Source organism: Doryrhamphus excisus, linkage group LG8 (assembly GCF_037039965.1).
Source record: "Doryrhamphus excisus strain RoL-2023G ecotype Guam linkage group LG8, RoL_Dexc_Guam_v1.1, whole genome shotgun sequence".
In the NCBI taxonomy this organism is placed as follows: Eukaryota; Metazoa; Chordata; class Actinopteri; order Syngnathiformes; family Syngnathidae; genus Doryrhamphus; species Doryrhamphus excisus.
Window position 1 is genome coordinate 2,741,090 of NC_136364.1, and position 13,170 is coordinate 2,754,259.

The window sequence follows — 13,170 nt, forward strand, 5'->3', positions numbered from 1 at the left end:
AACAGAGGACTAGGATGGGGTTCGAAGTCTAATCCAACCCTTACCCAAAAAACCTAACCCTAGTTCTAACTGGAAAGACCTAACCTTAACCCTTGGGCTAGTCTTTGGTTACGGATGAACAGAGGACTAGGATGGGGTTCAAAGTCTAATCCAACCCTTACCCAAAAAACCTAACCCTAGTTCTAACTGGAAAGACCTAACCTTAACCCTTGGGCTAGTCTTTGGTTACAGATGAACAGAGGACTAGGATGGGGTTCGAAGTCTAATCCAACCCTTACCCAAAAAACCTAACCCTAGTTCTAACTGGAAAGACCTAACCTTAACCCTTGGGCTAGTCTTTGGTTACGGATGAACAGAGGACTAGGATGGGGTTCGAAGTCTAATCCAACCCTTACCCAAAAAACCTAACCCTAGTTCTAACTGGAAAGACCTAACCTTAACCCTTGGGCTAGTCTTTGGTTACGGATGAACAGAGGACTAGGATGGGGTTCAAAGTCTAATCCAACCCTTACCCAAAAAACCTAACCCTAGTTCTAACTGGAAAGACCTAACCTTAACCCTTGGGCTAGTCTTTGGTTACGGATGAACAGAGGACTAGGATGGGGTTCGAAGTCTAATCCAACCCTTACCCAAAAAACCTAACCCTAGTTCTAACTGGAAAGACCTAACCTTAACCCTTGGGCTAGTCTTTGGTTACGGATGAACAGAGGACTAGGATGGGGTTCGAAGTCTAATCCAACCCTTACCCAAAAAACCTAACCCTAGTTCTAACTGGAAAGACCTAACCTTAACCCTTGGGCTAGTCTTTGGTTACGGATGAACAGAGGACTAGGATGGGGTTCAAAGTCTAATCCAACCCTTACCCAAAAAACCTAACCCTAGTTCTAACTGGAAAGACCTAACCTTAACCCTTGGGCTAGTCTTTGGTTACGGATGAACAGAGGACTAGGATGGGGTTCGAAGTCTAATCCAACCCTTACCCAAAAAACCTAACCCTAGTTCTAACTGGAAAGACCTAACCTTAACCCTGGGGCTAGTCTTTGGTTACGGATGAACAGAGGACTAGGATGGGGGTCAAAGTCTAATCCAACCCTTACCCAAAAAACCTAACCCTAGTTCTAACTGGAAAGACCTAACCTTAACCCTCGGGCTAGTCTTTGGTTACGGTTAGTGATGGATCACTCTTCCAACAAGCCCATTTCTTCCCAGTCTTCACCTAATGTCAGTGTAATATGTGCTGTCAGGCCATTTCTATAAAGGTTGATGTTTATTTCTAGTGTTGCTGCATGATAATAACCATAAGATGCAAGGTTTCAGACATGACTCCTCGGCATGGTGCCAACTTTTCCCACATTGAAGATGAAATGGGTTCACAAAGTGACACGATGAGGCCGTCCTCGCTTGGCTGTCTTTCAGAATGTCTTTTCAAAAGTATGTCTGGAGAAGCGTGAAATGTGTGACTCCTTGATTTCACCGCTTAAAAAGCAGTCCAGCCGTGAGAGGGATTTGTGGACGAGACGCATAAGAGACAGACTTTTAGACCTTGAGACAAGTGAGACGGATAGGGAAAGTCAAAACACGGCTTAAGGTAATGTAATGCACTGTTTTACACCGTTGGTGGACAATTTATTTTGGCTTAAGAGGCTTCACTCGGAGATTTATTCAGGACCGCGTCTAAGTCCCTTAATAGTGGTGCTAAATCTCAGCCATTACTTACAGTATATTCCCACGATAGCAATATACTGTGTACTGTACAGCAGAACCTCTGGGTTCAGACACATATTTTAAAGTCTCATTTCAACTCTTCTAAACCGGGGGTCGGCAACCTTTACCAACCAAATAGATATTCTGCCTCCTCTTCCAGTAAAAATGTTCTTTCATTTTCTATCCCTGTCCTCATTAGGGTCACAAGGGGGTATGCTGGAGCCTATCCCAGTTAACTTTGAGTGAGAGCCAACCTGGAATGGTTGCATCCCATTCACACTCACATTCATACCTAATGAAGCTAAGATGGATGTTTTGGGGATGATGGGGGTAGCCCAAGTACCAGGAGAAAACCCACGCATGCACGGGTAGAATATGCAAACTCCACACAGAGATGTCCAACGGAGATTCAAACGTTGCAAAACATTACACAGCTTAGAAACGTGCATACGTATATCAGTGTTGTTTGCTCTATCGTGTGTACCCCTGCAAAGAACTGTTTGTCACCAATGACCTTGTACTGGTCCTGTCCTAGACTGTCTTTGCAGTTAGAGACATTATTCATTTCCACTCCCTACTCCCTCCCTCCCCCGGAGTCATTCTCGTTCTAAAATACACTTCTACGCTCTTGTTAACGACATAGTTGAACTTACATTGTTTTGCTTCAGGTGCAACACAAAACTGTCTCACCTTTTTTGTGTCTTTTGAGAACGTAGCCCAGATGCATTCACAGACTTGCGGTGAGTCGGATATTTCACATTCTTTTGTACATTTCCTTTACTTCAGTGTGCTCGACAAAAGCCAGAGCCGTGGGTTGCCGACCCCTGTTCTAAACTGTCATATAAGTGTAACAGTAAGTTAACCACTCCAAACAGGACAGTTTAACTGGAGCCCTGGTGGTGACACCACAGGTTCAATTCCCAGCCAAGGGGATTGTTCTTATGGCCAACCGCATGCCAAACCCTAACCTTAGCCCCAACTCCCTAACCCTAGCGTCCCTAGAGGAGGATCTTACCATGCTGGGTATTTTATTGCTGGTTGTTCCAATTGGAGTTGCAACATTTTCCAGCATCAGGGTTGATGCTGGGATAGGCTCCAGCATCCCCCCACAACCATAGTGAGGAAAAGCTGCATAGATAATGGATGGATGGAAGCATGGTGGAGATGTGGCTACCAGGAAGGAGAAGAAGGTCAAGACCGAAGTTCTAGATCTGGTTGGTGAGGACATGCAGATGGTAGGACAAGAAGATGTATGTCTATGTACGCTTGCCAGGATTTTGCAGCATGTGGAAGTAAAAAAAAAGCAAAACCCCCACCCCTCTGCAAAAGCCTTGAAGTACCAGCGAAGTGTGAGCCCTGCAGGAGCGATCGATACAAGCGTACACATGAAGGACTGTATTGATCACCACTGCGGGCTCGCTTGCTAACTCGCAGCATGTCAACAACAAAGTTTGCTTTGGGGTTTCGGGATGCATGTGTATCCTATGCGGTAAATGCGTACAAACACCTTCAAAGACTCCAAAAGATGCAGTGAGAGTCCTTTTTTATGCATGGGATGGCTCCAAATTAGCATGAGATGAATTCACCTCAGCAACAACTAGACATTACAGTAAAGCTAATTAAAACGGGTGCAGGAAGTGGGTCATCATCACTGAGAGCCTGCTGCCGCTGCCGCTATCTATTTATAAAAAACAAGGATGACTTTGATATCTAAAGGTGAGCTCAGTTGAATAATCCTGTGCTTATTCACAACGGCGGGGGAGAAGCGCTGACTCTAGCAGACAATATACTAAAGGCAGACCATTTCTCATTACTGACACAATATCTTAAAATTAATTAATTCATAACTCTTAAATCATATCTGCGACTTGACGTGTGCGCCTTTAAGAAGCGGGCCCGGGAAAGTGACTTGAGTGACGTCAACTTGCTAGAGTTGACTGTAGCTGAGTGCTAGCATCAGGTTAGCATTGTAGAGAGTGGCCGACAGCAGCTCCTGTGTGAATGAATGTTCATTACATGTGTTCTCTGCTTGTTAATAAAGCGATGCAAGTGCATTGTGAGTCTCCCCTTAACAGCGTCAGTGGAGTAGTATCCTACATTGGTCTCTAGCTGTTGATGCCTCTAGGAAGTACGCTGTCAATGCTACATATACGTTTATCTTATCTTATTTATCTGATGGGTTATTTTCTATTACTATATTGGGTAATACAAGTGTGAAGGTGACTGTAGGGGTGCTATTTCATGCCTACAGGGCTCTAATAATGGTAAAAACCATACTGGTATAAGGCTGTAAACAGGTTCATGGTCTTGCTACGAAAATATTTTTTTATTGATATTGAATCCTACTTTGTGGAAATTCACTTATCGCGGTTGTGTCTGAAACCAATTAACCAGGATAAACAAGGAAGAACTGTAAAATAAATTAAATCCAAAGCTTGTAGTATTAACATTTCAGCTTTTTTGGGGTCTAATTTCCACATTTTTTCTGTTTCTTTTAGGGTTTAATTTTACTTCTACTATGTGCTGCGGCCAATAATAAACAAGTCGCAGGCCACAAATGGCACCCGGGCCACACTTTGGACATACGTAACTTCTTTTTATAGTTAAAATGTTCAAATGGCACACGAAAATCATTTATACAGTAACCATGATGACGGTTTGACCCTGGAACGTACTAGCTCCTATACCCATTATTTGCCACGGGGGGAAAAATGACAGTAAATCCTAAAAAAATATATTTATTCCACCGTACTTCCTCGAATAGACACTGAAATACAGACATGATTTGATATCTAAATCACGTTTCAAACCACTCATACAAAGTTATGATTGAATTTGCATCCCAGCCCTGCAGTACAGATCTGTTCAGCGCTTTGCCTAAAGTGATTATCCATCTAATTACACAACTGGAATAGAAGCGCTATGATTTGATGATTTGCAGCAGGCTAAATCACAGACGATATTAGTTTACCAGTCGATGTTGACTTTGCTGCTGCTCAGGTGTATTGGCATAGAGCTTAACAGTAAACGCCATTTGTAAAGTCATTTGTGCACGATTTCTATTTCCTCCTGCAGGCCTGTGTATATACGGTCAGTCTCCTTTTCTAATCATGCGTATCCTCATCAGAGGATTTACAGCAGGGAGGGGGTGGGGGCCATCCTGCATTTTGCATTATTTGACACAGCTGAGTCAGGCCGTTATAGCTCAATGTGATTTATGACACAGCTGTAAATCATGGCACACGCATGTGCTAACAAAGTTATTGCAAAGTAAAATTGACTCTTGGATGAGGCAAAAAATGTGCTACTCGTACCAGCGATGCTCAATTGTCTTCAGTGATTCATTGTAAAGAAGACTACTGCAGCAGCCTGCTGATGGATGGTGCATGGTATGTGGCGCTCCGGCACACGCCATCATGACTCCAGGCTACCTAAACATCATATTCGCAAAAAGTGCTCCAAAGTGACAGATGAGCTCATTTACAATGCTTGTCGCTGTCATGTCGACAATGATGATGTGGTCAGTGTGTGTGTGTGTGGGGTGGGGGGGGCTGTCAATCATTGGACATGTGTCTTTTAAAAGCTCATCATGAATACATGAGCCATCATGTTCTATAAACTTGCTTGACTTGCCCTTCCTCCCACTCCTCTTCCTCCTCAATCATTCCCTGACTTTGTCTGTGGTTCCCTGCGGTTTTTCACTAATGTTCTGAAAAATGTCTTCTATATTGGACGTATTGGACGTGAGTAGAGCAGGACTATAGGAGGTTATGCATTACAGTAATTGGCGCGTTTGCTTTTTTATACAAATGTGGAGGTAATAAACTACTTTCTTTGTCAGGCATGGCTTTTTCCACCTGCATAACCATAATGTATTCTGCAATATTGAAATCAGAGAAGGAAAGGATGAGCAGGCATATGGACACATTTCATGTTTAATGCTTTGAACAACAAGACACTGTAATCCACGTGGAGAGATTATCACCACTAACTATCTTGAAGCGGCATCTGCAGGTCAGTCACCCTGACAAGCCAAGAGAAGTGATCATTTCCACAATAATCTGTTGTGTCTGTAAATGTTGCAGGTTGCGGAGACATGCTGGAGACTATCCCAGCTGTCTTCGGGCGGGGGTACACTCTGGAATGGTCGCCAGCCAATCACAGGGCACATATAGACAAACAACCATTCACACTCACATTCATACCTATGGACAATTTGGAGTCACCAATAAACATAATAATAGCTAGCTGTGTGCCCTGCGCGCTAACCACTGCCCACCGTGCAGCACCAATTCCCCTAATATTTCCACTTTAATCATTTGTTTCAAATTTTTTGTTGTTGTCTCATAATATTCCAACTTATTCCAAAATGCTAACATGGCATTATTTTTCATCCTAATACTACAAGTTTATTCTCTTTTTTTCCCACCATGCAAGAATGAAATTACAATATAAAACCTGAATTTTGGTATTTTTGAGTGCACTGAAAATTAGTACTCAATTCAGATTTCATTTCGATTGGCAACAATTTCATTTTAACACAAAAATACCATAAAAAATGTAAAAACTAGCCAAGAATTTAATGTTTTAAAATGTGCTAAAAATAAATAAATAAATAATGAAATAAATAATTACAAATAATGTTACGTGTTACGTGTGCAAGTCATCAGTTCATATATATATATATATATATATATATATATATTGATATATGTATATATGATATATATGTGTATATAGATATAAAGCCAATATTCATTCTTTTTCCATTCTATGCAAATTTCCCCACTGAGGGACGAATAAAGGCATATCTTAATAACTTAATCTTTTCTTATACATCAAACATCTATTGCCAAGATGTATTTCCAAAGCCTGCTTTGACATTCTGCGCCAATGCTCATCCTTATTAAACACTGCATAGCTGAGCGCTCGCTGTGTGTGCATTGTTTATTATTTGACCTTCGGATGAGAATGCAGCATTTTTTTTTCCTCTTACCTTGTCCTCCGGAGGTTTTGTTGTTGCCGGCAGCAGGCCCAGAAACTTGCCTCTGCAGAAGAAAAGCAACCATTTGATTAGTGCATTACTTTTTGGACAGGATAGGCGCTGTTCCATCGCGATGGGCTAAGACCTTTGCAGGTGATTCCGAACCGATGCAGCTATGTATGTACCTTCTTGCATCACATTCTGCTCTTGTTTGCTTCTCCTTCCACATCTGCCTCTTGTTAAATTATTCAGCATCAGTCATCCATCGCACAAGTGATGTCCCTGAGCATGTGTTTACAATCGCCTCTGATGGCCCATCTATCTTCACAGCCACGGTGCGTAAACAAAGCCCCCCGCACAAGCCTCCACATTTTTCCCAAGAATATGACCATCTTCATGTAAAATTCACAAGATAGACGACGGCATGAAGAACCGATCGAATGAAATAAAGTTCATTTGAAACGTTTCCACACAATCAAATGAAAGTGTCTCTCCCTCGTGTCTCTGCTCATCGCCAAGGTGGACAACTTTATTGCAGCATAGCCGACAGGTTGTCAGCTTGTGTTTCAAATGAGCACACAACCTGGGTGGGAGCTGCGATGACAGAGGAGGATCGATACCGCCCATCTGCAGTTAAGACTTGGTTATACAATCTTTGGCAGCGGGGAAATTGATGACTAAAATCAACTCTGCAGCAAAGACGGGGAAGAGAGAAAGAATGGCACACATTGTTAATGCCAAAAACAGGATATTCGCATAACGCCTTGCTTTTAAAATGATCCTGGAGCCTAGTGGAGCAATAGTGATACTAGAGTAACTGTGCATTCTTCTCCTGTTGGCCTCATCCCCTTGACCACACCTACTCTATTGTGGTCCAGGATCGGCTCCAGTCCCTCACCCCCTGCCAGTGCTATAACAGTTTTCAACAAGCAGTGAAAAAAAGTGATCATATAATTGGATGAATTTTGGAGAATCTGGCGTCAAACTGTGCTTTGTTCACAAAAACACAAAACAGCTGTCTGTGAAGTGGCGAGAGCAGATGGACTGTGACTGAGACTGTGAGGTAGGTCTTTAGCTCCCCCCAAAATAGTATTCTCATTGCTGTCTTACTGTGGTTGAGATATGCAATTCGCACAAGTGAAAAATCACTCTCAGGAAACTCTATTTCAACAAAATAAAAACCAAAAAAATATTTTTACAAAATTTTAAAATGATCTGGTTGAAATTATGACCACTGTATTGTTAGGGTCGGTTTCGACCCGGTTATAATATTATGACTATAAAGTTTATGGCAAACACTGAAGGGAAAAAGTTTCAGTATTCAGTTGAAAAATATTTCAGTTTATTCTGTTGCTGAAAACAATAACTTTTTCTACCTTTTCTTGACATTAATATATATGGGTCAAAACTGACCCCAACACCATAGATCAGAGGTAGGGAACCTATGGCTCGGGAGCCAGGTAGGGCTCTTTTGATGACTGTATCTGGCTCTCAAGCATTTCTTACCACAATGAAAATGTATTTTTGCTAACATTTTAAAGTAAACCATCACAGAAATTAAAAATAATATTCAAAATCAACAACTTTCTTATGCATTTTAATTTGTCCATCTATATTCTGCTGCAATATGACCAACCATATCCATTTTTCCTGATATTGTCCAGGTCAAACAGCAAAACTTGATTATTACTGGGTAATGCTGTAGTCTACCTCGGTCATTGAGATGACAACATGTAAATGTAAACTTTCCTCCTTTAGTCAAATAGCTAAAGCTGCAGAACCAAGCCTTCTGACGAAGATGGCCAAAAGAATGAAATACGTCTACGGAGTACGGTGCAAAACTATGCAGCAGCAGAAGTTGTATTAATGGCAACAAGTATTTGATTTATTATTAGACACTGCGCTGCTCACGAAAGTGTGCTGGCCACACCCCATTGGCGTGGGGTAGTGTGCCTGGTCTACGTAATTAGAGCCCATTATATCTAAAACTGTTGGTCTTACATAAAAATGCACACATTTTATTGTATTCAATGTTTAAAAAAATTTATATGGCTCTCACAGATACACATTTTAAAATATCTGGCCTTCATGGCTCTCTCCGCCAAAAAGGTTCCCGACCCCTGCCATAGATGTTTATTTAGTGATTAATACTAAAATGAGAAAATAAATCAAACTAATTGATTTAAGAGATACGTTCTATAGCCCTCAGTAATAGCCAGGTAAGAAAAGAACCTTCGATTTATTAATATGATTCTTTTGATATTCATTTTACCATTTTTGGAAATTGAAATTGAGGGGTTTAGTGACAAAAAAAGGCTTACATGCCCACGCCAAAAGTATTAAAACCAACATTTTCATGGACGAGGAAGCCTAAGAAGGTAACCAAGAGATGAGAAGCAAATTTGATGATAACTTATTGTTTTTAGTGTATTTTATAGCTGATTTAATACGTGGGTGAAAACCGACCCGTTAACATAAGAGATGATACCAGAAAGCTAACACAAGAGGAAGGTTAAACATGTCAACATTCCCACTATGTCAAACAGCATCCCATTCTTAGTACTGTAATATATCTCTGCACCTCTGCATGCAAAGCAAATTACATTAAAACGAGTTTTGATGATCCGCAATGTCTCCTTCTGGCTGAAAAATAACAAAACAGTCTTTTTTTTCCCTGTTATTCACCAGGGTGACTACCGAAACAGGGAACACACTGGGGTTGTGCTGGGTAACCAAACTGAGACAGGAAATGATTGCTCCATTTAGTCACAACGTATGTGCTTGGTTCCTTTGGGGACTCTGCAGCGTCTCTCTCGCTGCAACCACGTCATTGTAATCCCCACTTGTACCAAGGTTTCCTATTTGTTCGTGTCAGTACGCTTTAATAGCAGGGCTCCACAAGGCATCATGCTATTTGTCCTCTTTTCTCAGCTTGTCTCTCTACATTATTAATTCAGGACTTTCCATGAATTTCAAACAGCAGAGTGTTTGGCACTTTGATGTCAGGGAGAGGAACTAAGAGTTGATGCCGTTTGGAAGTTTCGTCTTTATTTGAGTTGTTAATGTATCATGGTCAACCATTTTCCTTCAAGTCATGACATAAATGAATAATACTTGAGGAGATATTCATATTGATATTATTACTGTGACTTTCTATTCACTATGCAAATGTAGTAGGATTGTACAGTATGCTGAATATTATATGTAGTAGGGTTTTGATACCAGTGCTATTCACGTATCAGAAATTGAGACCACATGAGTACAGGAGTCATACCCATACAGGAGCTGTGCTTTAGTGATGTCAGCAAACATAGCCAACATAGTCTGATAGAAGCCATGAACGCATCACGCTGTGTTTGTGTGTGCGGCACTGCAAGCGTGGGGACGGCTATGTTTGTTGATGTTCTTCAAGCTACATTTGCTGCTTTTGGTAGCATGGTTGTATATTAAAGCAAACACAGCTCTTGTATCGGAATTGTAATGCAGCCTTTTCGTGAAATGTTTTGATTAAATATAATAAAATTAAATATTTCCAGCATGTTCTTTTTATATACTAATGCTTTGGAGTGTGTGAGAAAGTGACCAATTCATTTATTATGGGCATGCACTGCAATGCAGGCCACCACTGACCAAGCAACAGTCAATGGAGGCTCTGCATGGCATTATTATGGGCATGCACTGCAATGCCCAAACCGCAAGAAGGACCCCCACATGTTACGCCGCCGGAATTGTGACACTCGGGACTAGGTTGGTATTTATTCTTTGGAAAGATTTGTGTAACCATGGCGACGCTATTAACGAAAACGTTTAGGTACATCCTGTGCTATTTGTAGAAACACCACATGCCAGAGAAAAAGGAGAATTTACAGACTTTTCACAGCCTTGTAGCTCAGCCATACGGTCATGAAGAAATGTGATTAATGGCTCATTTTTTTGACAAACTTCTCAACTCTCTCTGTGGCTAATTAGTTTTTCCGTTGGATGTTTAGTTTTGGCTCTATCTTCATCAGAAGGAGATGTATGCGGGGCAAAAATCCACCTCGGCTCTCACTCTACTGCTAGAGTGTAGGAGGCTGGAAAATTATCTTTTTTGCAAACAACTCCTCCTCCTCGCCACACCGTTTTAGCTAGCTTGATTTCTTTTGGTGAAAACATAGAACTCTTCGTCCCCTTTCCAAAAATGGCTGAAAAATGAAGGGATTGCCTTCTGTGGCACCTAGAAGCGACAAAAGCCTGAAAATTCTCCCATTGACTCCCATGTTAAAGATGCTTTTGCTTTTGTTTCTCCAACTCTTTAATTGTCAGTGTTTTCGACTCTTGCGGTCGTTTCTCACCTTATTTGCAAAACGAGCAGATCTAAGCAAAGCCCCAACCCTCGGGCCACTCACGGTCATCTTGTGGTGCCAATATCTCGAATCGCTTCTGTTCGACATTAAGCATTCAGGCTTTTTAGTGATTTGTGCTCATTCATTGTCAATATGGCCGCCACCTGCTGAAGTAGAATGGAGTTTACACCTTTTCTCCTCCTCCTCCAAGCCCCTCTCTTTTAAAATGACTGTATGTAGTCATGTGCGATTACACTGATTCCCTTCCTAGCTGATACCATACATCTCATGTATCTGGTAGATTTTAAAAGCTAGGAGACCCGGGTTCGATTCCCCCCATGGGCATCTCTGTGTGGAGTTTGCATGTTTTCTCCGTGTGTGCGTTTTCTCCGGGTACTCCAAATTGTCCATAGGTATGAATGTGAGTGTGAATGGTTGTTTGTCTATATGTGCCCTGTGATTGGCAGGCCACCAGTCCAGGGTGTACCCCGCCTCTCACGCAAAGTCAGCTGGGATAGGCTCCAGCATACCTCCGCGACCCTAATGAGGATAAGCGGTATAGAAAATGCATGAATGGATGTTATAATGTGGCATCTATTAGAGTGGAGGCCATATTTTGTTTTTCTAAAAACATTACAGTCACCAACAGTATTGATCCAGATGATTTGAAGTTTTAAAAAAATCAACTCCTTTGTGTGTCTTTTGTGTATTCATGGAGCCATGATTGGGGTCACGCAGGGTCGCGGCTCCCAAGAGGTTGTGGGTTGTCAGTGCACTGAGGTGATGAGGCGCTATCACACTCCTCAGGGCGGCGGTGGGGACGAAGGAGAAGAAGATGCGTCACGCCTCAGCAGCTCTGGGACTGAGCCAAGTGTAAATTGCCATAACAGCGGCTCCACGAGCGAGATTACTGAGCGGGACGAGGCTCTAACCATACACACACACAACACACACACAAACAAATCAACTTGCCTGTGAGCAGAATGTACACACAAACAAGTGGATGTGTGGGGGGGAAAGCTGTAATTACACTGATGAGAGTGATGGAGAGCAGTGAGATTCATATTGAACCTCTCGTTTATCATTAGCGGCCTCGGAGGGACACATTGAGGTGAATTTGAAACACACATACACACACACACACACGAATATACACAGCATGCCACTGTGGCCTGCATGAAAAGTTGTGCCTCCGGGCTCTTAATTACGATACTTCAAGGGGGAAAATATGAAAGCACACAAATACAGGCAGGGAACAGACACACACACACACACACACACACACACACACACACTCAGAATGAGCCAAGCGGAAGTTGTACTGTGCATACCGTACATTGTAAGAACACTGCACATTAGAGAATAATGTGATTGGCCATTCACAACACATCACATTATTATCTTTTTTTGTTTTTTTTGTATCTTTCTTCCTCCTAACATTATTACTTTTCCTTACTGGATGCCGAATGCAAGACGCCATCCACAAACAACATTGTTATTTATTAGCGTGTGTGTCAGACGCAGTGCTATATGACACTCACAGCTAGCAGCTTGTCATTGAAATTGTCGTTGAAATGCAACACAGCAGCCCCCAGGGAGGTGTTATTTCTTAAATATTTTTTATGTTAATTAAAAGCCTGGGGGCTGCACGGCGGTCGAGTGGTTAGCGGTTAGTCTCAGCCATCTCTGTGTGGAGTTTGCATGTTCTCCCCGTGCATGCGTGGGTTTTCTCCGGGTACTCCGGTTTCCTCCCACATTCCAAAAACATGCTAGGTTAATTGGTGACTCCAAATTGTCCATAGGTATGAATGTGAGTGTGAATGGTTGTTTGTCTATATGTGCCCTGTGATTGGCTGGCCACCAGTCCAGGGTGTACCCCGCCTCTCGCTCGAAGACAGCTGGGATAAGCTCCAGCACCCCCGCGACCCTCGTGAGGATAAGCGGTAGAAAATGAATGAATGAATTAAAAGCCTTAATAGTGATATTGCACAGCACAGTAACTCCACAACCAATGTTGTAATAGCGGTAAGGATCAATCTCTTCAGTCAGCATTAATACCGCTGATGAGGCTACTATAAATGACCAAATGGAAAGTGTACATCAACATCTGAGTAGCAACATTTTCAAGTTCACAAAGAGGTGAATGTATTTTCAAAG

The 13,170-nt window shown here is 42.0% G+C and overlaps 1 protein-coding gene across 1 annotated transcript in view; it reads right to left on the reverse strand.

The window, feature by feature from the left end:
- pcp4b (Purkinje cell protein 4b) overlaps window positions 1-13,170 on the reverse strand; it is a 32,497-nt gene that overhangs the window by 4,552 nt on the left and 14,775 nt on the right. Inside the window, exon 2 of the mRNA XM_058080551.2 lies at window positions 6,701-6,752. Coding sequence (XP_057936534.1) covers window positions 6,701-6,752 — 52 coding nt within the window. The remainder of the gene's footprint in view (window positions 1-6,700; window positions 6,753-13,170) is intronic.